This window comes from Cyrtonyx montezumae, unplaced genomic scaffold, assembly GCF_038088225.1.
Source record: "Cyrtonyx montezumae isolate F1298 unplaced genomic scaffold, pur_monq_1.0 scaffold_0, whole genome shotgun sequence".
In the NCBI taxonomy this organism is placed as follows: domain Eukaryota; kingdom Metazoa; phylum Chordata; class Aves; order Galliformes; family Odontophoridae; genus Cyrtonyx; species Cyrtonyx montezumae.
The window spans coordinates 27,090,967-27,118,087 of record NW_027071824.1 but is presented as its reverse complement, the minus strand read 5'-3'; the positions used below and the strand labels follow the sequence as shown (position 1 = coordinate 27,118,087).

Below are 27,121 nucleotides of genomic sequence, written 5' to 3'. Positions count from 1 at the left end.
TGCCATGATTTATATGTGCTATGACATGTATAAATTAAGGGTTCTTGTTGAATACAACATTCCTTACAGTACTGAAAAGGATGTAGCCAAAGTAGTTGATGCTGATGTAACAGTATGTAATCCACTATTTCCTTTTTGTTGTTTTTGTTTTTTGTTTGTTTGTTTTTTAATTATCTGACTAATGAAATGTAATGGTTCTGTTTTAGAAATTTTAGCTATTTCAAACAATATTCATGTTCATTCCAGTAACTCCAAAGGTACGTAACAGAAGGAATTTTGTGGTATTTCAGAAAGCCAATTCTTCTCCCTCTCAGATTAATTTAAATATTTGGGCACAGGTAGACATAGCTAAAAAACAGGAACAGTTGTTACTTTAACTGTGTTTGCAATCTTGATCAAAGTGGTCCCAGATAAGCAAAGCTCTACATTATATTCTTAACTACAAATAATCAAGCAGTCCTTTAAAAGCCATTTCTCTAGATTTGCTGGAGTGAAGTCAGAATTAGTAGTTTTTGCAACAAAGATAACAGATTGTGCAACAGAAAATCTTTGAGAACAGTTTCAGGAACGTGCATAAATAAAATCAGAATACATCTACTCTTTTAATGGGAATATTATGCTGCTTGCATATGCCAGTCACCAGTCGCCTTTCTCTCAGCAAAACATTGTTCTCAGAGCAAGAGGGCCAATGCTCCACAAGCTGGCAGATCTCAGGGGAGAAACAATTGGAGTTTACCATCCAAGGTGGCAGTGGTGAGCTGCAGTTCAAAAGAAAAAAGCCATGGCTTTAGTCAAGATCTTTCCAGTGAGTCATGATTGCTTTAGTGTAAAGTGAATTAAACTGAATTTAAATAACTTCTATGTTAAAAGAAGAGAAAATTTCCATGCTATTCACCTTAAAAATTGCACCACCTCTTCTAACCCAAATTCATCTAACCCAAACTAATCTGAAAATTCTATTTTTCCTTTTTTTTTTTTTCTTTTCCAGCTCTTTAAATTTGTGTCAAGACTGGCTAACACATCAACAGTTTGTACAAACAAAGCATATGTTTAAACCGCACAGAAATTTAAACAGACTTCACTGCATATGAGTCAAGAAAGGGACATAGAATAAATATGAAAGAGCTGGAGTAAATGAAGATGGAAAACATTATGCATTAAGTAAGTCATACCAAGTACAGTTTTCAGACTTTCACTGGTGTTGAAATGTAGTATAATTTCCTTTCTAGAATGTATACTGAAAAGGGACACAAACCTTTATAGAGAAGCAAGCTTCAAAGGCATGCACTAAGAGCCCCTAGTTGCGTTAGCTTTCTTTAATCAGTATCACAAAATCTTCATTATGAAATAAAAGTGAGTACAATTTTCTGCAGTTCCATCTGTAAACAAGCACTTGAAATCCTGCTATAACTAGGAAAGTTATGATCTTCAAGTGGTACCTTTTTTTCAAGTTGTTTTCACTGTGTGTATCAGGACTAACAGACACTGATATCAGTATACTTTGGTTGAAATAAAAAAGACATTTTGTGCTCTAATCAGTTCATCAAAATTCATCTCATCACATCACTTACAGTTCTATTTAACTTTTTCTCATCTTTATTTTCTCAACCTGTTATTGGACATGCTAGTCATTCTTTTAATTTCTTTGGCTCAAAAATTATACTTTTTGCTTTGGAGGTTTGTACATCCTCCTTCAATATCTCCAACAACAAAGTTTTAATCTACAACAGCTATCTCCAACTGTATTTTTATTGCCATTCACAAGACTATTCCACCTTTTATAAATACTTTTATTGGCTCCCTATCTAACTCTGTAACTTGTTATTGGAAAGAGGATACGTTAATAAAATATGTAAGTAATCTATCCTAAATTAATGTACACATTTTTTGAGAGAAAAAAATAAAAATAAAACAAAAAGAAAGCTTTTAATATTATTTCAAATTATTAACAAAGAGCTGATCTAACCTATCAATTCAGAGATTCTATTCTAACTGAAGATTCGTTATTAAATCAATTTAATTTTTACAGGACCCAAGAAAGTCACCAGCTCCATCTTTATGCTCTCAGTGGAGACTGAAAACAGTAGAATGGAGTATCACAGAATCACAGGGTTGGAAGGGACCTCTAGAGATTATAGCTGCAAAAGTAGCTCCCTAGCCCAGGTTGCACAGGTAGGTATCCAGGCGGGTCTGGAACGTCTCCAGAGGAGATTCCACCACCTCTCTGTGCAGCTGTGCCAGTGCTCCATCACTGCACTGTGAAGAAGTCCCCACGTACATTTGTGCAGTACATCCTATGCTTCAGTTTGTGGCCATTTCCCCTCGTCCTATCACCACACACTGCTGAGAAGAGTCCAGCCTTGTAGCTTTGGCTCCTGCTCTTTAGATAGTCCTCTTCAGATAGACCTCTTTTAGACAAAGCTATGGCTTTGTCAAATTTAGGAGATCTGTAAGAATACAAGTTTTCACAACCAGTTCTAGTGCTGCACTGGTCCTCTGTTGACTTTCTTTTTTTGCAGTGTCCAGATTGAACCTCAAAAACTGCAGCATGTGGTTACTGCCTTATGTCATATCCTCCAACACTAATAAAACACTGCTTGGCTTCATTTTGCTAAATGCAAATATATTCCCTAAATGGCTATTACATCTGTCTTAGAAAGTCCTATTGTACATCCATTACAAATTATCCTTTTACTCAATCTAACCACCTTTCACATATTTGACAGCACCAAAACACAGAATCACGGAAGTGTTGGCCAAGCTAAAACATGCCCCTGTCTAGCTTTCATATCACTTCTTCTTGGTCACGTGCAGATAATCTTACATGTCCTCCACTTTCTCTTTCTACTGCTTTTTCACCGTGCTTTCATCAGCAGCAGATAAAAAGAGGCTGCCCTTAGGCTGTGTCACTCTCCAGATAAGTATACCCTATACAGAGACAGGATTATTTCTTTAGTCCAACTAATGCTTTAAAAGTCTAGTGAAAGTAAAGCTACAGTTAGACAGTTATGTCTCTGTCATCATAATCCAAGTTGCCTGCTTACTACAAAGAAGTTTCACCAAAGAGTTTTCAACATGGTCAGTGATGTTGTTAGCATCCTGAGGCATTCTCTGCAAATTTAGCAAGTTTTTTTTTTTTTTTTTTTTTTTTTTTAAGTAATGTGAGGTGTACACCGCCTTCTGAAACAAAGTTTATTGTAGTATCGCTCCATATCACTCCACCCTTCAAACCTGCTCTATCAGTTGACTTTAAATCATTTATTTATCTATCTCCTACTGGAATGGGACAGAAAGATTATACAGGTATAGGAGAACATGTCAGACGTGTCAACAGATTTCTCATGTAAGTTCCTGTGAAAAAATTCCATATGTTTCTACATCTGTGGCCTTGTCTGTATCATCAAGTAATATGGAGCAAAAGCAGTGGGAGTGTCTAAATTATTACACTTAAGAGCTATCAAAATTGATTAAGAACATGCTCGTATATTTAGAATCTATTGGAAATTAAATACTTTTTTTGAGTTAAAAATTGTTTTATTTAAGTCAATATTATAATTCCAAACACAGAATATAGTGCTACAGTGACCAGCAGGATCAGAAAGTCTTTCTATTCTATCAAATGTGGAGCTACTGCAGAAACATAATTAAAAAAAAAAAAGAGCCACAATATTTCAAACATTACCAGGACTGCAAGAGAAAAAGAACCAAGAACCACAGGGAATAGCTGAAGTGTTTTGGAGATGATGATTAGCAAATATACTTCTTAGTTTGCTAAGGCCCAGGAAGCAAAAGATTGTCTCTAGTGAAAGAGGCATAGAACTTCTTTCTATTAAAAATGTAGAAAGCTATACAGTTTATTGTCTCAAATAATTGTAATGTTTCAGTCAATTACTTCAAGTGACATCAAAGTTGTAAGGGATATAAGTCACTGGGAAATTAAAAGAAGTGACATTTTAGGAAGCCAGACAAAATAAAATGGTTATAATGAAACTATAATAACTGCACAAAATTCTTCATTTCTCTTTTTTCTTCTACTGAATTTGTAAAATATTTGCTTTGGGCTTCAGACTTAGGAAGTCTTGGTTTCAACATATATTGTTCTTTCTTCTCATACATGCACTGATGAAGTCATAAATTTGAAACTGTCCTTCTCAATCATTTCAAAAAAAGCAAACGGAATAGTTTTAAAAGTTTCTGAAGTCCAATCTTGCAGATGAAAATATCCAACAATGCAACTCCTATTGGCCATTGCTATTCTAGTCTCAGTTATCTCAGTTATTATGCTACATATTATGTTATCTTAATAAAATGTATGTCCAGAAGTGGAGGACTGGCAACTGACAGAAGTCACGTGCTCGCACCAAACATTGAGGAATAAGTAAATATCAAGCTCCTTCTGTTAGTTTGCTTATAGCGTCATTTCAACTGTGAGATGAAGTCAGGAGCTTCCCTGGATACATTATAATTACTTCTTACGCCTTGAGACCTATGCAGGGACTGTGAAATCAGTTTGTTGCTATTTGGGTAACAGACAAGCACAAGTTATAAAGATGAAATGTAAAAAACAGGCTGACCATTAGTCCGCAGTCTGAAACAACATGAGATGAAAGCCTTCCTTCTGTACTTCTTGGTAGCAGAAATCTCTATAGTAATTTCTGTTATACCACATAGACAGTTACTATAGATCTTAACTTGGATGCTGAAGATAATTCAGATTACAAGCAACGCTCTAAAAAGAAAACAAAACAAGCAACAGAAACAACAACAAAAACACTTCAACACTGTACTTTATAATCAAGGTACAGCAACCAGTAGAAAAATTTCAAAATATTCTGATAGGATTAGCCTCAGAAAAACAATAGCTAGCAATACAGAATTTCAAACTTGAAGTGGTTTGAATTTCTATGTTAACAATTCAGAACACATTATCTTCTTCAACTCACAATCAGTACAATTTTTACCATGATATAGCCATCGTAGTACAAGATTTACCAGTTATGTCAGATTTTCTGAAACTGTAATCATTCAAACCCCTCAGCTCTCAACTATGCTACTCCAAATCTGTTTTATATTATATTTAAAATGTCAAGAATTGTTAAGTCAATATACCACTCAAAATTTTGAATTTTTTTAAAAAGTTGTCAGACTATTACATATTTAAATTCTGGCAACACTTCTGCAATGAATTGGAACTCTGTGTAAAGGTTTCTTATGTGACATACACCAAAACATTACAAAATATTGGAGGATAATATGCAAATAGAGTTAAGAATCTTGAAAAAGCCCGGTAGCTGTGCAGAAAAAAGTATAATCTTGCAAAAAAATAAAAAATAAAAAACCCCACATATTTTAGCAGACCAGATGGTAATGCAGTTTTTAGAGGTTTACTATTTTTAGTTTTATTATTCAAACTACTTGAAAATAAGAGGGCACATATAAAACCAAAACTGCAAATTCTAATTTAAGGATGGTATCGCTGAGCATCTACTTTCATATCTCTATGGTTATTTTTACATCATGACAAAAATCATGGCAATTTTTAGATTTTTGTAATTGAATATAAGATTTTTTTTCTATATTTTATTCATTTTTACCTACTTATTATTCTGTTTCTAAAACCTTTCCTTATTCAAGCTATCTTCATTTTCTCAAGGTATGTGTGGTGTTATTGATAGAAGGCATTACTCAATGTGTTTGAAGTTTGGTACATGAGAACACCACCTCTTGTGGCACATATTACATTACACTCACATTACTTACTGATACAATAAATATCAATTTCTGGCAGCTGAAAACACATTGCAGATTAGTGCTGGAAACAGTATTTTGATTACTGTTTATACTTTTAAAACACTAAAATTTAACCATCAATGGAAATCTCATCATACCAAGAATCTTTAAAAATATATAAATGTGAAATAACTCACAACTAAATTTACATTAGACTTTTTTTTGCACTTGTAACAATATTAAATGTAAATTAAGCATATGCATTTTTATGATATATCTTAAAATCCATAAACCATATTATAAAACTCCACATTTTTAATCAACAGTGGTTGATTATCTAGGCTGATAAAAATTTTGGGAAGTAACTTTGATCTCTTTTCAATGAATACAGTCAATGTCTGTAACAGATTTTTGTTTTATCATCTTTGAACCAATAAATGTGACCTCTGATTTTATGAGTGATACACTTACTGTTGCTATATACAATTGTCAGAAGACAAACGGTGTGGCTGAAATAAAACTGACAGGAATACCACTAAAAACTAGTGTTTATCACTGAAAATAGAACCAGCAGTACAACAGTTGCTCTTGAATTTGCATTGGTTTGTCAGTTATCAGTAATCATTGGCAACAGGAGACAATATGGAACTGAATTTTATTATATTTTTCCTTTTCTGCAAATGATGTCTAAAGCAATGTAGCCTTCTACCTTTGTCCCTGAAGATACATAGTACATGACAAATCTATCACTCTGGCTCTGTGGTTTAACACAAGAAAATATATCTAATAAAAATATGGAAAGATTTGTTTCCTTGAAAGATGGCTAGTTAATCTGTCAGCTATAATCTAGGAATTCAATCAGTTGTATCAAAACCACATGGTGTTGTTTTTATTCACAGAAAGATAGTACAGAGTGTTGTATTGTTAAAACAGATACCCTTTTGCAAAAATGAGAACTGAAGGGAAAATAAAAAAAAAAAAAAAATCAGGTTAGTAGGTTTTAACCATAATTCCTTGAGGTATAAACTCCACACACATAAAAACATAGAGTACAGATAATGTCATTCATTATCTGAATGTTCTGTGTTCATAGTACCCATAGATGATATGCTCACATTTTTCACTTTCTGAGGCATGAAATTTACTTAAATACAATTTGTGCATCAGTTATATATATATATCTTCTTGCTTCTAACATTCACAAATTATTTTCATTTCAATTTTGTATTGATAGTAGTACTTTATGTTTGATAATTACTAGACTGAGTTTGAGTTAGTTGCTTTAAGCATCAGGCTGAGTGGATGTGAAAGTCTGAAAGAATAAGCTACCCTAAATAACTGCAAACACCTGTAATGGATCTCATTTACTTAACTTTGACTTCTCAAATGTAAATAAGAATCTGTGTAAGTACATAAAAAAACCCAGGAAGACAATAAAGAAAAATAAGCTACAACCAAAAATCCACTTCATACTTTTCTGCCTCTAGAGCTAAATGAAGAAACAAACATGACAGACGGTAGAAGCTTGTTCCACTACTGGAAGAGGGTACAACACCACAGCAATGCAAATGCTATGAAGATGGATGTGATAATGGGGTAGGATTGTATGGAAAAGTCTTTCACACTTTCCAGATTTGAGAAGTAAGCCAATTTTTGTTAAGTCCAGCAAGACAGTTTCCTCTAACCTCAAGGGGCATTGGATCACAACTTCATATAAAAAAGCCAGTAAGTGAAACAACACACTACTTTAGAGTTATTCTTTACAACTTGCAGTAATCAAAAAATCTAGTTTATTTCTTGCTATCGTATTATTAATGACAACTTTCATAGACCCCTAAATGATGTTTTTCTTTTAATAGGCCATATTAAATATTTTCATTCCAGAAAACATGCCATTTTGGCAGTAAACCCTGATGTGTGCAGAGCAGTAGGACAAAGTAGTGGTAAATATTCCTTATGTAAGTACACATGAATACATTGAATTCAAGCTGCTAGAACACAAATGAAAGGACATAACTGAATAAATAACAGAAATTTTTCAAAAGGTAAGACTGAATAAAAGCAAGGATTGAGCTGTGATGACACCGGAGAATTCTTTATAATGTGTTCTTAGCACTCTCATATACAGTGTTGTTTGACAGAACTACTGAGGTGAGTGCCTTGTGTAAAACTTCAGTCATGAACTTAAATAAATTGTCTTTATTTTTCCCTTCCTGTAGGGTAACCTTTGCTCACTTCTGTAGTGTTGTCTTTCTTGAGAGTTTATAGTTCTGAATTAAATCACTGTATTCACTTGGGCTTTGTGACATCATATTTTTTATATTGAAACAGTAATAGTTGTAGATGACATCATAGAAAGATAAAGAGAGCTAAAGTGTGAAAGAACAGCCACATTAAAACTCCCAATCAGCATAGCAATAAAAAGTGAAATAAGAACTTATTAAGTACTTTTTTTTTTCCCCACACAATCTTTATTAAGTTTGTTTCCATCATAAAACTCTGCCTCAACAGATACTCCATTCTGGTGATCTAACATCTTGGGGTATGCTTGAAAATCCACACAGCCTGATACTTAAAGCAACTAACTCAAATTCAATCTAGTAATTATCAAACATAAAGTACTACTCATTTCTACACAGATGGGTTGCATACTCTGCTAGTGGGAATGTATCCATACTGTGTAAAGAAAATGGCAATATAGAGGAAATAGATATGAGATTACAGAGGGTGCGCTATACTTTTCTTTGCCAGAAATGATACAACCTGGGCAGTATTGAGGCATTGGAACATAGCAATGAAAGAAGCTGCAGTTTATTACTGTGTATGTTTTGTGAATAAAAAGTAAACTTCTCTACAGACCACAGCTCTTGCAACAGCCAACACAGTTCGTGTCTCAATTAAACACTATACATTATTATTTAAGAAATCCAGCTTAGTGTCCTTTGCTTTCAGATTCAGATTGAATCAAAGATATCAATTTAAATAATTTTCAAGCTAAAGTGTAGATTTTTGACTTGCCATTGGTATGACTGCACAGCAACAATAACAGAAATAGGTAAATACTGTATATATACATAAAGTAGTTCTCCAAAAGAATTAATCAGTGCTTTCAAACAAATTTATGTTTTCTACTTTTAATTACGACTGTACATTGATGTATCACTCAGTCAATGTCAATAAGAAAGTAAAAATATTTTCCTGTTAAATTTTCTTCAACATGTTTATATATAGAAGGAGGCAATAGTGAGAGAATCTTTAGTGGGTAGGGAATGATGAAAGATAAAACAAAAAAACAGTATTTTGAATGTTGTAAACACCATTTGAAATTGATTTTACATAAACATAATGAGTCAGAGAAAACAATAAAAGTTTTAGCTATCTACTGAACATCTGATCATAAGCAAGTCACATCTCTCACTGCAGGCCTTAAGTTCAATACAAGCAAAGAATAAACTACACAGATAAAAAGTTCAATAAGAAAGATTCAGAAGGGACAAATAAAAGGAAAAGTGGAAGGATTTACTTAATTCTTTCCCAGATTAAGGAATTTTAATGATGTTTGTCTATGTGAACCTGTATTCATGAGCTCATATCCATGTACATATATGAAGTTTATGTTTTACTTTCTTTAAAAAAGAGAACTTGGTTATATGTCATGTTCAGATAAAAAACATTTCAGAGTATTTCCTACTAAACCCACAAAGGAATCTGCATTTAAACAAAGTGCTATGTCAATATTGCAACATCTTCATAAATAAATATCAATTAACATAAAAACACACAGCACAGAGTAAAATCCAGCTGTTTTGCTTCAGGATATTATGCTCAGGGAATTAACAATGTCTTGCTTCTCTGATTCACCCACACAATGGCACTGAACTTGTTACAACCTTTTGTTGCTAGAATAACACATCCCATACTTATACTATTTATTCAAAATTTACAGTATCTAAACAGCCTGTGAACTTACATATCTGATATTTCCTTTTTGAGAGGTCATACTCAGAGTCAATGCTTCTTTGTTAAAACTTCCTTCTGATAAAAAGCAGAGGAATGTCAGCATTCCTGAGTGAAGTCCTGCTGCTACTTGAATCAAAAGGACAGCCACCAGCAATCACAAAAAGCTACAATTAATCTCAAGGGATTCATGATTTATCTCACCAAGAAATATTACCACCAGCTTTAGGTACTTCTAGATCTGCTGGTAGACACCAACAGAGACTCACAAAGCATTATCTCTGCTGAAAAATCTTGAGCAAGTTGAAATGTGGAATGTGAACATCACAAAAATATTTCACTTGTAAGAAGAATGTGATATTTTTGAACATATTTTCATCTCTGTTCAGTTTTGAACAGGGTAATATTTCAGTTGCTCCAAATTTTCACTGGTTTGACTGATATCATTGACAGTTACATCTCAGTTGCAAGTGGTCTTTCTACCACAAAATTTGACCATGCAACTGTCAAGGCCAACTCTCCATAAAATGGCATCTGAAAAGGTATATTTCTCAGAATGAAATCTATAAAAGTAGCATGCGAAGTAGGGAACTGTTTGAAAACAGAACCAACAGGGAATTGATAAAATCAAGGAAATGCCTCAACTCCTGTCCTTATCCAGGGTTCAGGGTTTTACCATGGCATCTGAAGACTTACTTCACTTGGTATTCAAGGTCTAGAATATTTTCCTGAAAATATTTCCTTATGAGCTGTGCTGCTGTAACACGTGGCTGACTACTGGGATCCATAGGGATGTTCTTGTTTCTGAATGTTTCACTGCATGTTCATCTTAAAATCACAGCTCCTCACTGTAAAACGTCTTCAATAAGAATTGATACCACATAAGAGGAACTGACGCTAGAGAACCTCCAGTATATGTTATAGCATATGGCTGCAGTTACGTGCACAATAGATATTTCAGTGCCATTTCCAGATGACCCCAAACAACAACCTGCACCAACATTTACTCATTTCCACAGGGAAGTAATGGAATAAAACATGTATCCTAGACAAAGAGATACAGATCTGTTTCATACATTATCAAGATCCATTTTGTAGAGTGTTTCTGTCCCTATGTCTCAGATTATGAAGTCTGATCCAAGTTCTTGCTTACTTGGTTATTAAGCTGGAAAATAGAAAAAAGTCTAAGTTTTTCCATAATTGCTCTTTCTAGGGTGTCCTCTTCAAAACTTACATGGCTGGACTAATATAACATAGCATCTTCTGCTGCCTCATCTCAAGTCCTGTGCAGCAGATGCAAATTTGTAGGAATTAGAGGAGAGCTGTTAGTCTGGTTGCTGTTTTTTGTTTTTGTTTTTGTTCTCCAACCATATATCCACAAGTTTCTTTTGTCTATTCCATTTTAAATTAGAGGCAATAGGGAAAGGTTTCAGTGTAATTTCAGAATATTGAAACCAATCTTGAAACAGTCAGATGGCTGTCAGGAGTCCAGATTAACTATGGAGTCCCTAACCTTGGAAATACTCAAAAGTTGCTTGGACATGATCCTGAGCAATATTTGTAAGTGACCCTAATTGATCAGATGGGTTGGACCAGACAAACTACAAATATCCTTTCCAAACTATTGGTTATGGTGGTATCAAACTGAGATGTCAGAATGGTGAAACAGATCTGTAGATGCTGTAAGATGAACAAAAAAAGAGTGCAATGAAATAGAGTACATAATGGATCCCAGTCATTATGTATGAAAGGATTCCAAGATTGTCGCTCTCCTGGGTACATTAAAGCAAAATCCAATTATATATGAAAGAATGAAAATATGTAATTAGAGATATAGAAACGCATAATAAACCATTTTTAATGTAGAAAAGAGTTTTGCTGTATTCCTTATAATAGCAATTCTGTAAAGTCTGCAAAACATACTTAGAACTCACATGGCTGGACAAATGATCACTTATTTAATGATAGGTTTGAAACAACTTAAATGTAATCTCAGACATTCTTCGAAAGACTGCCTTAATCTCCAAGGCTGCTAATGTTTGCATGACATCATTGTCGTTACAATCCTGTCTCTTCACTCAGTAATGAGAAAAACTGAGGGAAACATAAAAAAGAGGTTTTACTAGCATCCCACTGGGGTATATAATTTCAGTTGCACTAATTCCAATTTGAAACCTGAACACTAGCTCACAGATAAATATGTTAAGAACAAAACAAAACAAATCCTTTCATGCAATGCCAGCCACACACCAGCAGTCAGGCAATCTCCTTCAAAGTAGCTGTTATATACCTCTAATTATCTTTGATACACCAAAAGAACAGATTTTTCTTCCTCAAAACAGGGGATGTATCAGAATCTAACAGGATTACATTTCTTTTTATGTTATTCACATTCAAATGTCTGAACACATTTACTTACAGTACATACTTTTTTTTTCCAAGACCTGTCATTGTCATACTACTTCTGCATTTAAAATAGTCACTTTATCATGAAATTATGCATCAAAAGAGAAAGACAAGTACCAAAAGTAAGTTTTATGTACAAACAAGTTTCTCTGACATTTTGCATTCATAATTTTCAAAACAAAATACAAGAAGAAATGAAAGTTTTTGGTTTGATTCAACTTGGGCAGTGTTATGTATACCTGTATATGTCAATTACAAAAATTTGCCCTATTGTGTTCTAAAAGCATAAGGGAGAGGACATTTTTTTAAAGTACTTGTTAATTACACATCATATAGGCACAAAAGAGCATAATGAAATCATTTAAACCAGAAAGGTTTACACAACAGATCTAGATACGGTTGAGAGAACACTGGAATGGGCTGCCCAGGTTGTGGGGTCTCCCTTCTCTGGAGACAGTCAAAACCCACGTGGACCTGTTCCTAGGTGACTTAATCTAGGTGTTCCTGCTCCAGCAGGGGGATTGGACTAGATGATCTTTCAAGGTCCCTTCCCGTCCCTGACATTGTGTGATTCTGTAAAAGCAATTGCAAGTGGACAGACTTCTTCAAAGTAATTACATATACTGTTGAAACTGACACCATATTTTAAAATATTTTTTATTCTATAAAGATATAAGATTTTTTTCTATGCAGATGTATAAAGATTATTCATTAAAAAATATATATATTCTCTCAGGTTAGGCTGTCTGAAAGAAAGGACTGCAAAAGAAAATATACCACTGTAACAGTTTGCAGTTATCACTGTCACAAGAGGCATTCTAAATATCATTGAATTTTAAATTATTTCTGGGTAAACTATTCAAAATAAAGAAAATAAACGATGATTAGATAGTAAACAATTTATGTGACCTCAAAAACATGCTTGCTGTGATGCAGTAAGTCTACATAAATACAAAATTCATATTAAATATAGCACCAATATGATTCTAAAAGCAGACAAAATTCATGGAAATAAACAACTTGAACTCTGCTCTACCTCTACTAAATATATTAGTTCTCTAGGTAAGTTAACTTATTAAAGCCTCTTTATTATTAATTATTATCTTTTATGCACTCTGAGTAATAAGTATGTATTCCAAAATTTAGTAAAGTAAAAATATACAGTGATCAAATTAAAAAAAATTCAGGATGACTCTCTCTCTGATATAAACTTTCTGGAAAGAAGTAGAAGTATATATACACCTTACTGATGTGACAAAGTTTAACCTGACTTATAGTGTAACTTTATAACTTGAACTACAGAATTGAACCTTCCTGACTGAACTCATGGAAATGTAATTTCATGACAAATCATTGCAGTGGTATTATATTAACACTTCCCTGAAGAAGCAGAAGGCAGAGGGAGATTCCACTGAGTCAAAAATACTTTTGGAACCATCTGTTGAGTGTAATTTTTAAGAAGAACCTTGAAGAAAAGAAGTAGCCAAATGTATTTTCCATGTATAATGAAGTACAGTTGTTGGCAGTCAAAAAACATAAAATAAAATGAGACTTTAAAGCTTCACAGCTTGAAAAAAAATGTCTTCCTTCTATTTAATGAGACAATGCAAGAGTTTGTACATGGAAGAGTTCAGGTAGTTCATTAACAGCAGTGAGAACGTGAATCTGTAAACTCCACAAACCCATATTCTCAGAGACTTGGGCTACTGTCATTTGGAATCTAACACACTAAGTATCACTAATAAGCACTAAATCAGAGTGTTTTCTTGCCATCAAAACAGGCAGGCTCACTGGTCTAAGAATGAAAGATGAATTTCTACGGTGCAGAAAGCTACAAGAGAGCTACAATAATCTATGGCAGGATCCATGCATTTTTCCATTCACTATCTCTCCAGTAACTATACCTTGAAGAGGGCTTTTTCATCATGCTTTTACCATTCCACAGATGATTATTTTAACATTTTTCCAAAGAAATCTGTATTTTCAAATGATCATCATTGGCTTCTGTAATTACAAAAATTGTTCTGGATTGCAAAGTTATAAGGGGAAAATAGGGCATCATATATCCAATGAAATCAAAACCTGTGGATTCATAAAAGTAAATCGCCTAATAAGCAGTTTGCCACAGTGTACAAATGCTATTTCCCTGAAGTCAACAAAGGCTGCCTCTTGCTTTTGTGAATAGAATGCGAAGTATTCATTTAGCTGGAAAATTCTAGGCTTCTGGAAGGAAGATAAGTTACTGATTCATAAATAACTTGAAAATTATGCACATCCAGCTGTGCAGATTCATCTTGCTTACAGGCATCTCCTACAAGTAGAAACATGTAAAAGCACAGATCATGATCCTTCCCTAGCAAGCCACATAAGGCTCTTGTCTAGACAGGCAGAGTTTTTGAAAAGACACCCCTGGCAAGAAAGAGGAAGAATTTACCTGTGCTATGTACTACATATATAGCTGACATAAGTGTTGTTTTCCTTCACATGTAATACAAAATAGAAATCTGCTTTTTGATGAAATTTAGATACTAAAAAGAAACTTTTAGGATGATTAAAATATTGTGCAGATTTACACTTAAACTTATGAAATCCATATCTAGTAAGACTCTTGTTTCTGTGCAAAACAGGAGACAAGAGCGTACATGATTTTTCTTTGCCACCTTGAGCTGTTTCTAAGAATTAGTCATCACATCTGGAATAGTCTTCACTTATTCCTCCACAAAAGTAAGCAGGATTAGAAGGGAAGCACAAACTGATTCTGCTTTTCATTTTATATTTTCACTTAGGTAAATTAGGAAGTTTAATGTATCTGGTAGCTAAAATAAACCTATTAAATGTGCAATCTGCAGATTCCTCACCACTGCAATTGACTATTCAATAATATGCTCTACATGCAGAATTATTTCAAAATATGAATATTATTTATAAACAAATTATTTAACTTTGCTGCCATTTCATTGCTAAGGGCTATATTTTGTTTTTTTCCTACAAATGATAGGCCTTAACACTATCCAATACCTCCTGGACAGTATATATAATATAATTATTACACACTAAAAAATTGCAATGAATGTATCTGAAATCATGCACTTTGAAAAGGGACTATGTTTACAGGCAGTAGGGAAGAAGGGCACGACAAGAACATACACTATATAGTGAGTTTAGAAACTGTCTGGAAATAAGATGATCAGAACAAAAGTTTGCTACTTAAGTAATACAGAATCGGTACAACTTTGCATGGCCAAAGCCCAAGGACTTCAAACACAAGCATTTATAATAGTACTGCTGAGACAAGGGCTGATCTATCACATTTGTTATTTTACAAGTGATAATTGAATACTTTTTTTAGGGCATATTTTGGTTCTTAAAGAAAACCTTGCTATATACCATACTTGACAAAATTCATTATTTAATACATGCATCTGAATTCTTATATAATTAATCTGAGGTAATATATATGTATATATAAATGATCAATTTGATTCACTGCAAATATCTTTAAATTATTGGTCATTTTCTACTGTTTTGTTTTTTACAAATTAAGATGTTACAGTCTAACTGATTTTTTTCTTTTCTTCTTATATGCAATTGCTATATATGCTTTTGAAAATAGCCCAAGTTAACAAATATTCCAAGTGTGCACCATTGTAAACACTTTCTATAGCAAGCTAGTCACAAGATGTATGCACAAAATAAATATCTTAATTTTCAGAACCCTGAATATTTATCTATTTCTAGAAACTTTCCAAATTTGTAAGTATTGAGAAATATTCTGCAGGAAAAACTGCAATGCCACATTGAAATTTGGAACAAAAAATTACTAGAATAATATACATTCACAAAATACCCAGAACATTAACAGAAGAATAACCAGAGTTAGTTTCCTGGAATTTCTTAGCTCACAAAAGAAAAACATAAGAGAAATTAGATTAATAGCTTTCTTAAAATGTGTTTTTCCTAAGTGCACGATTTGTACAGCCAAATGAGAAGTTTAAATGTAGCATGTCAAGTAACAATCTTCTTCAGTGTGCTGTACCTCAAATATATATATATATATAAACACAAGCATGAAATGTAGAGCATACCTATATTGTTAAATGGCCCATGGTACTGTTATGCTTGAGCCAACAGAGAATCCAGGCAGTATGTCGATATGGCTTATACAGCATTATGCAAAATTACTTGCAGGAGTTCACAGGCAGGCAATGTGGTCATCTTGGTATCACCTTCCAGTTAATAAGGCTGACAAGTTACTAGCTCATCTGCAGTGCTGGACTAGATCATGAAACTGCCCAAGTCATAAAGTGGCTTTCTAATAATCCACTGAACAGTTTAACTCTGGTAAGATTAATGCAAGTTTGAAGTCCTCAAGCACACCTACATAAAAAATATGTCCTTAATTTTTTCAAGTCTCAGAGTTACTAGGACATATTTGCTTTAGTGTGGCTTAAATCATGGTAAAAACATGGATCAGTCTTCAGGTTGCAACTTTACAGATGTCTAGCTTTGAAAAATTTCCCTCTGGCTTGAGCTGATATCTTTCAACTGATATATCTCTCTAGGCAGTTCATATTTTCATATATTTCATATATAGGCAGGCACCCAAAAAGCTGGGAAAAAGGTATCAGACCATAAAAAGAAGTTAAGCATGTCAGCATATGAAAAAATTAAACACCCTTCCACAAAGTACCCAGCAGAGACTGATAGCAAGTGAATCTTCAGATTTACAAAACCTGCAATGACGCACACTAGTATTTGAGACAGTGTCTTTCTCATTTCAAGAGATTTGATTTCATTCAACATTAGAATGCCAGTCCACATTGTTATACATTTGCAAGTTCCTTTATGTTAATCAAGTGTCAAACAAACTTACTTTAACCCTCAGAGTCGCATAATGTTTCTGTAGTCCGTGGTTATCAATACTATGTGTGTGAAGTTAATTTTCTTGGAAACATGCTGTCTTGCACCCCTATGTACTTACAGTACTAGAAGAAAATAGTTTGGAAAAGCAGAAACAAAAGGACATGTAACACAGAGTCAAAGACAAAGGATAGGTCCAAAATGAATTCCTAGTCAGGAGCAGAAAATCTGTCATTTTCCTAAAGGTGGTCCTGTTGGCAGAAGAGCTAACAAGAAAGGTTAACAGGCAAAATGTCAATTACAGAAGCAAAGCTTCTGGTGTGAAGGCAGCTGTTCAACATGAGGCCATTACAGACATCATCTGTTGAAACACTCCTGAGTGGTTAATATTAACAGACAGAAGCACCAATTTGAATCTAACTAGCACACCAGCCATATACAAGGTGCTAATGCCCTTCTTGACAAAGCTTGGACCAAGGGTACTCCTTGAAATCTAAAACCAAATTTTCAACTGAAAACAAACAAACAAACAAAAAACACACCTTTTTCTCAGTAACTGAATTGGAATACAAAAGGGAATGAGTTCTGTTGTCACCATTCTGGAAAGTCAGACTGCTGAGGGCTAGTGATCTCCCAGAACGGTGACAACAGAGTTCCTAATGGTCAAAAAAAAACCACAGTAGAAATAATGTCATAGTTTTTACTGATGCTTCCACCTGCTTCTGGGTTTGGATACTCAAACACATAGCTACATGAGTTCTTCCTTTAAAGCATGCACGTGAGAACAGGCTCTAAAACCAAGGCACAGGTGAATCTCAGTCAATTCAACAACAAGATAATAGAGAGGTCACCAGTGAAAGAAAATGACAAAATTATCACTAAAATGTCAACACAGGGAATACAACCCCCAAAACAGTAAACAATAGAAGATTACTAACATGTTCTATGTTATTTCAGAGACAATAAAATCGAGTGGTCTTATAAGCATTAAATATCTGCAGGTCAGGTTTTAATTTTATCCTTACACCCTCAAATTTGTTAAGTGAATCAGCATATGCCTAGAATTACATGAAAAATTATTGAAATCAGTTCCACTGTACTTGTGTGGAATAGCTACACAAAAAGTGATTTACAGGAAACTTTCTTAAGACTTTCAAGATTTTAACATTTTCTTGGAAATGTTCTGGAAAAAAAAATTAAAAGCCTCCTCTTTAAGTAAGTTCCCAAAATAACTGTGTTATTTTGTGTATAAAGATTCTCCATTTGTTATGTTGTGTAAAATCATGACTGTGGCTACAGGTGCTATTTTGCTTAGTACTTAGTATACAGGTACTATTTGCTTAATAGCCTCTGGACATAATATTGCAAATGAAACAAATGACTATTTCCACTAATGTCAATCAGAACAGAATCTATAATTTAGGCTCTGTTCTTAGAGCACACAGAACACAAAAGCAAGATTTTCACCATTGTCGACACATAAAGCTTTTTTCATCATACATATTGTATAATGCCATATTTAGGCCAGTAAAATCCCATGCTCTTGTACTGAAAAGCAGACTCCACAGCCAATTAAAATAGAACTGTTTATCTGTCATGAACATTTGATGGAAATTTGTCAACCAGACTTTTCAATTCTGTGATATTTAATATTCCAAAGACAAAAAATTCCTTGTGTAAGCAATTAAGCTGTTTTCCAGGTTTTGTCCAAATTTTAACATTTTTTAGAATATGATTCTGGTGTAAAGCTACAAGATGCTTCTTCCTTTTAAATTAGAATACTAGCTAAAATTATATTCTTCCCAACAGACTCAGTTTTAAAACTATATTTTCCAAATTTTAAATTGGAAAATCAGATTAATTTATGTTTGACACTGTCATTACTATTAGTTTACACTTCCAGATGTTCAGTATTCAATATGATTCTTTGACTCTTACATGTAAACAATAAATGAAAATTATTGTTCCATGACACAAACTTCTTTCTTGTGGCATTTAGAGCAAAATACAATCTGCTATTCTGTTGAAGTATGTCTAATTTCTAATGTCATTGTCTTGCAAGTTTAATATATATATATAGCATATATATATAACATTTTGTTCAACTCCATATTTGGTTTTCTTATTTTAATGCTTTCTCACTATTGTTAATTTTAAGAATTTTTGAACTTATAAAAATAATTATCAGTACTATCTTTTCTTGCACTTTAAATCTTTGCACTTACCATTATATGAAAATGCAGTTGTTCCTTTTTTTTTTTCTTTCCAGATTCTGTTCTACTTATATTTCTAATTTGTTACATTTCTTAAGTTTAACTCTGTACAGTAATTTTAGTGCCCTTTTATTCTAAGTTGCTATTATTGAATTTAAGAAGTACTTTTTAAGTCAAATCACTATCAACTATATTCCAATAGACTCCAAGGAACAATACTCTGATCTAGGTCAATGTCTTCTCTGTAAGTTGCCTAAGATTTTTCCTTTTGATCACAGACAGATCAGAAACAGGGAGAAAGTATATATCTAGTGGATATATTTCTTTCAGGAACAAAACATTTTGCTCTCTCTCTTTTTTTTTTTACTAATGGAAGTACAAATTCACAAACATTAAATTGTCAAGGTGTGAGGTATGAGCCACATTAATGCTTCACCTTCCAAAGGTACCTTTTGAATAAATAGAAGCAACTATATTAATAATAATTTCCATGTATAAATTTAGAGTAGGATAGTGCAAACAGCTTTCTGAGTATCTAGTAATTCATGAGAAAACATGAAATGTAATTATTTTGGCAAGTAATTATCAAAACATGTATAGCTGGCATAAGGTAGTCCTAATAAGATTCTTACATATAAAGTATGTCCTTTCCATTGGCTCTTATTTCATTTGCAGAAGTCAAAACTAAAACAAATCGTAACATTGCTGGATCACTTCAGTGTTGTTATTACCTTGACTAAATAATGCTACTTTTCTTACACAAAATTTCACATCTGTAATACCTACTGTTTCTTTCCTAACTCTCTTTCTTCCTCCACAGTACTTTTATACTTGTCTTTCTTTTTCCCTACTGCAATGCTTCCTTGTCAGCAGAGAAATTTCTCTTCTGTACTCCTCTTGCCGCAGAGAAAAAGCATTATACATTATTCCCTCCATTCCTTATTAACATATCACTTTCATCTGACTTTTCCTCTTTCCAGTGTAAACTTTCCTTAGTTTCAGTGTCCTTAAGAGGCCTGCTGTTTTCTACATTTGTTTCTCTAGCTACAGATCATTTCTCTCTTGCTTAATAACAAAGAACCTGCTGTTTGCAGTCAGGTTTTTGTTGTTTTGTGTGTGTGTGTGTGTTATTTTTTTTGTTTTGTTCTGTTTTGTTTTAAAGTCAATTCCTCTAAATATAGAAATACTTTCTGCCCTTATATTTCACTGAAATTATTTCTGATGGGGCAGTGAAACAAGACAGTGGCAGTAAAACAAAACAATCAGCTTGGTGTCACCACAGGCAAGTCCTGCCTGACCAACTTAGTGGCCTTCTACGATAGCATAACTGCCACAACAGACAAAGGAAGAGCACAGTAAATTCTCATACACAAGTGGAAGAAAATGACCGTGATTAGGGAAAACAAATGAGTAATATTTTTTAGTTATCATAATTATTTAAATTCTTTAAAAGTCTTACTAGATTTAAAACAATTGAGGTATAGATATATCATTATTCTCAATGTAACATTTCAGTTAGAAACAATTTTGACCACATTACATCAGCTATAATAATATATATTGCATGTCTCCAGTAAATAACCTAAAATGGGCATTCAAAATAGATTGCTAATGTCAAACATGATTAAGTTTCTTTGGAACTTGGAATATTTTACCTTGGATATGCTGAAGGCCAATCTGATGCAAAATTCCAAAACTCACTGTTACCATATTGTCCTCTACAATTCCACTACAGCACAAAAACAGTCTGCAATGAAGCAGGATAAACAATGCAAGCAACTTGGAGTATGAAGATAATCTGTAACAAGGGTAAGCAATCTCTCAATTTTCAGTGAACTTGTTAAAGGAAGCAGACATACCAAGGATGCATGTGAAATGATTTCTTTTGAAGTATACATGTAACCACTTTATTGCAAACTTTCTGGCTCACGTGCCAGAGGTTTAAAACATCCCTAGTGATGTTCCCAAAGAAATACTTCTTTAAGTGACTGTGATTTGGTCAAAATGTGTAATTCTGTCTGCTTTTACCCTTGTGGCTCCCTTTGTTTTCTTTCCCTTGCCACCTTTTTGTTACCTATACTTAATTCACAATTATAGATCTATTTCCTTCTCAATTCTCTTCAGCAACAGTGCTGACTCAGCATCTATGCAGTTTCCATAGAGCACAGATTCTTTGCAGAGCAAATACCATGCGGATGCCTAGATGATAAATGCTTTTATGACAGTTTCACAGCCCTGTTAAGTCCTTCAACAGGAATGCAGCTGTTGACATGTAATCATTTATTGAGAACATGGTAATCCATCAGTTTTCCACTGCTATAATTTTTAAATAGAAAGTCACTAAAAACAAAAGTGCACAGATGGAAGCAGCAGTTTTGTTACAAATACTTACATGACTGTTGTTCTACTGCCACTTATATAAGTCAAAGAAATAAAGTTTGTCATACATCATCATACAGATTATCAAAAATATGAAGCTACCATTCATCATTCATCCTCAACATCTATGTCCCATTAATATAATACAAATGGGTCGTTCAGCAGAAACTTCAGCTCCTGAAATATTCCATAGTTTGGTATCTTTTTAAAATCCAGTAATGAACTGGGAAGAGATTTTTTAAACTGTCCTTGAAATACTTTGAATGTTGCACCTCAGTATCACAAAGAAGAAGATCAACATTAAAATGATTTTTAATATGGACAGCTATGATCAGGAGCTATATTGGTAACTAAGCCAATATACAATCTCATTTTGATTTGTATTTGATGGCAATTGTGGCGAATTCCAGAATTAAACCAAAAATGACACATCAGTCAATACTGAATTTCCAAAGCAAAGTAGTGTTCAATTCAGGGCTACGCACTGTAGAGCAGAGCCACCAACCAATCAGAGACTATTTGAAATGACAGTGGAGCAGCTTGGATAAGGTCGCATGGAAAACAGAAAGTGCTGCCAAGAGCTCTGCAAGATTTAATTATCCTCAGCCTGTCTTCCGCAGCATGGTATCAGATCATACGGGGGATCTAGCTCTGTAAAAATATTTTTTCAGCTGTCTGACAGGAAAAGATTGCTGCCTAAGTTTGCTTCTCATCTAGAAATGTTCAAATACACATAAAAGCACAAATAGTACTTTAATTTGCTGTCATTTTCTGCAAACCCATGAAAGATGTATCTGCATTTACTTATCAGAAAAAAATATTATTTTTCCCCAAACATTAATTGACATATATATAAAAATTGCCTCTATTTCTTAAACAGAGTGAATAAATAAATGTCTTCAGTGATAAGCCTATCTCAATGACAATGACAGCATTATAGCATCACAGTTATAACTAGGCTGAGATGGCAGCCAGAGAGGTGGTTCACATTCACATTTTTAAGACAGAAAAAAACACAAAAAATGTGTGAATAAGTCATTTTGTTTTATTTTTACTCAAAAATATCTAAGCAGCTTTTTCTGAATAGCTGAGTAGAAAAACATGTTAATAATTTGTCCAAAGAGCAAAAATATCAGAGATTAGTAAACAACTGACATGATAAAATGAAAACATTCACAAAAACCACAGTATTATTCAATCCTAATAGCTGTTTATAGAAACATGATTTTATTTTTATTTTTTTCTTCATTTTGTTTCATTTACCTTTTTCTATTGTACAACTGTCATTTTATAAAAAGACATGAGACTCCATGTACAGTGAACTAAAGCTATATTACTCAGATTACTGGAAAGAAAAAAAAAAGGCTACTTGCCTACTGATTTGTCATAGCAAAATTCCACAGTTTACTATCTCCAACATAAATATGTTAATATAAACCACTGTGAATGGACAAATACACTGACACTGAGAAGTATATGGAAGGTATTGAAACCATTAGCAGTATCACCACTGATGCTTTATACAAATTGAGGTGTACTATGAATGGAAGCAGTATCATTCTTAAACAACCATCAAAAAGAAACTCTGCTGTAATAACAAGGTAATCCAAGTGATTCACACTCATAGTAAGCAAATATAACTCAAATCGCAGTCTCCCTACAGCAGTTTGGCATACAAATTTCCTTCAACCTTAAGGTCTGGAAAAATTCTGAGGCTTGGCAAGAGAGCAGCACAAGACTGTAACTGTATACAGTATTGTGAAGAAAAATTCTTCCCCTACCACCCCTCAAAGAAAAAAAAGACAATATAAATTAATGCAAAGATTTATCTATTTTTAAAGACACCAGAAAAAGTGTAATCAAATATTCAAATCTTTTACTACTTCACCACAATTCAGTAACAGTATCTGCTTCTGTAGTTATAAATTTAAAGTTGTAAACTCTAATTTTTATCACTTAGATAACAAAATGTCAGCTATTCAAAATGAGACTGTGAGCTATACAACTATTTTCTAAGGAAGCATTATATGTGGAATCCTCTTTTTTTATGATATCTCTTTCCTTCCCAGAGGAACAGCTGTCTCAGTGTTAGTCATGCTTAGTAGACTTAGAGAATACATCTGTAAAAAGAGAGGACCACTCCCATTCTGGCCACAGCATCTTCCTGAAATTGTCCCTCCCAGGAAACTCTTGGACCACCCATGATATATGCTACTTAAAAGCTATTTGTTACCGATGGACCTTCCCTAACTGCCGACTTACTATGACCACCCATTATGGGTCTGCATGAGGCATGCAACTCATTCAACAAAAGTAGCTCCAGGAGTCAAGTTAAAGGACAAAAAACTCAACAATGAATAAATAAAGTAAATGAATAAATGATAGCTGAATAAGTGCCTTGTGTAGGTTTCAATCCCTTCTTCGAGCTGGATTCAGAAGTTCTTTTAAACCTAAATGACTTGAGTATTTTAAGACTGCTGTTTAGTCCATACTGCCAATGTCTGTAACTGACACATAACACGCTCATGTGTGTAAAGTCCTGGAAAGGTACAAAAGCCTCTAATACATTCATATGGGTTACATGTTCTTGCAATCTACTTACATTTCCTGATTAATTCCAATGTTATTCATTCCAATATTAATAAAATGCCACTATTGACTTGTGAACATATAATTAATACAGTATATAATATTCTCTCTACCATTCAAAATTCCATTTGCTGTCAAATGCTGTCCTTACCATCCACTCCATAAATTCCAGTCACTTTGATGTTCTCTTAGTTTGAAGTGTTGCACTATTATTTTTGACTTCTAAGTCATTCCAATTTTTAAAGCATGAAATCTTTAACTTGTAAACATAGTGGAAATAAAAATGTAAGAAAAGAGTTTGCACAGTGGGTATGGTTTGAATATTGTCCACTAATCATCATTAGTAACTTAATTCTGATTAAGTTTAGATCTTAGGTAGCCCTTTATTCTAGATCTTGAGTAGAATTCTGATGTACCCTCTCTCTTTGTTCTCATTTTGAATTGTGAGGCCTTATTTTGTGCCCAAACAGCACAAAAGAAACAAAATTTAATAAATGAAGTAACATCAGAAAATAAGTACTTAGATATACTGAAAGGCACTTTGCCATCTAATTTTCTAGTAACCTAAAGTGATTTTCAATACTACTTTTTATACTCTACTTTCTGTCATCACTTCTTTGGAATCAGTACACATTCAAGCTCCAGAAATAACTCAGTGGAACAGGAAATACTTATAGAAGTGGGAGCTTAAAAACTACAACAGTTCTATGCATCAGCCATAAGCACTGTGTGACCAGCTGCCCAGCTGCAGTGGAGTCATTCAATTAGATTCCAGACCTGATGTCATGTAGTTTATTTACAAAAATGGTTAATGGAAAAAAATATATATCTCTTGCTTCTTTACACTTTTCCATTACGTAATTAAACAATTGGATTAAGGGTTGTTCTCTTTTACTTAATTCTGGGGAAGCAGAGATCAACCTCTTCAGACTCTCTTGTGTTCGGTTTGCATTTTCTTTTTGAGGCAAGGAGGAAGGTTAATCTTAGTCCATGCTGATATATTAGCTCTCCTTGTATAGAAACAAGAAGTAATATAGCTCATTTTGCTGAATTGCTTGGTCAGCCTTCACTAGTTATATAACCATCAGAATTTTTAAAGAAACATTAATAGAGATTTGCTTTTTAAAATAAACTATCCTAAAGCATTCCTGCCACTTACAAACACATCCTGAAGTTCCTTAATGCACATTCTCATTATTCCATATGACATAAAAATCAGTAAATCAGTGTGTTGGTTTTTTTTCCCTTGTTTTTTTTTTTTTAAGTTTTAATTTTCCTCTGGATAGTACTCATCTTCTATGGCTGACAGATTTATAATTCCTATGTGTGCCTGGACAATATGACCTGGAACTGAGAATATATTTTGTTTCTGCATTATTCCTTCCCATCTCTATTTACCCACAGAAAGAAAGTTCATTTTATCACTGGGTAATCCACCTTTTCCTCAGAAAAATATTTTGCAGATCATAGCAAATTCAAAAGCCAAATCATGGTTTTAAATGACATACTGCATCATCAAAGATTTTCAGGAGAAAAGGATATATTTTTAAAAGCAATAAATGCATGTAACTCACACTTAAATAAAGTGGAATCATATTTGTACCATGCAGACCTCTATATCAGTTACAGGAATCTTGAAATAATGCACCTAACTTTCCTGAAGGACCTTATTATTATTTGCAATATGCTTTTAAACATTCCGTTTCAGTATCTAAAGTAAAAGTAACAAGAGCTGCTCAAGTCATGGGATAGCAGCGCTTGCATAACACTTGGTAAGACAGTGGGAAAACCAGCTAACCCTGCCAAGCTAGCAACTTCCCAGTGGAGAGTGTATCATATTCTGCAGTGCAATCAAAACGTTTTGAAGTTGAGTCATTCATAGACAGAATTTGTTCCAAACTCCAAACATAAAGTAAATTTGAAATTTGGAGAAAAAAAATACTTAGAAGCAAAAAAACACTCAGTAAGCAGCATAATATAACTGTATGGATACATTATACATGGCAGAACTTGAAATGCTGTATTATATAGCAGAAGCCAACATTTCAGATGCTAGCTGGAACTTATTCAAAACTCTTAGATCATGTACAGTTTACAAGAAAAACAAAACAGTAACCTGTGCCCATAGCTTGTACTCAAAATACAGCATTCTGCAAGTAAGAGAAAGAATTCTGGAAATCCTTAAAAATTTTATGAGGAAGCACAGCTAAGAAGTCCCTCATTTAATACTTTTTTAATGGTAAGATGAGTCCTTACAGATATTTAACTAAAACAGCACAGTGAAAAGGGGATTTTTCCCAAATAACAATATTTTGTAATTATTATTACTTGACAGTAATAAACAGCATGCATTTATGAGCATCATTTTCACTAACATTCCTCTAGGCATTCAGACTGCTTCTTAAGCAAAAAAAAATGTATGTCTTCATTTTATATCAAATACAGCATTAATTCAAGTTTCATAGCAAATCAGCCCCAAACATAAAATGGAATAAATCCACCTTGGTTAAATCAGAGGAGAAAATGTTATACTCTGTTAGATACAACAAAATTTTGTCAGACATCATGTGACATTGGGTTTACAATACAGTCTCTTGGATGTTCTCAAGATTCATCTGCTGGTTCTGTATCTGTTACTCTTATGAAACTCTAAAGCAAGTACATGAAAAAATAACATTTCTGCCATACTCTCCATAAAACATAAACTCATTTTATGACTTTTCTTAGAATTATATAGCTTAAATTTCTATTTTCATTTCTATTATTATATTATTTCCTATATTTGACATTATGCATTTAAAAAAAATAGGATTATTAGCTGAAATATGATAATTGAAATTAAATTCTGCTTTTCACTGCTGCAGTCTTCTCACCCCCAGTAATCCACATTCAAATCAGGCAACTAACCTCTGATTATTCACTCTTACAAAAGCTCCTGTGCTACACTCTTTATCTTTATATTTTAAATCTAAAATCTTAGGTATAAC

At 33.5% G+C, this 27,121-nt stretch overlaps 1 protein-coding gene across 1 annotated transcript in view; it reads right to left on the bottom strand.

Moving 5' to 3' along the window:
• Positions 1-506: 506 nt before the first annotated feature.
• Positions 507-27,121, bottom strand: part of WDR27 (WD repeat domain 27) — a 92,576-nt gene continuing 65,961 nt past the window's right edge. Inside the window, 1 exon segment of the mRNA XM_065735875.1 lies at positions 507-758. Coding sequence (XP_065591947.1) covers positions 584-758 — 175 coding nt within the window. The 3' untranslated portion in view covers positions 507-583.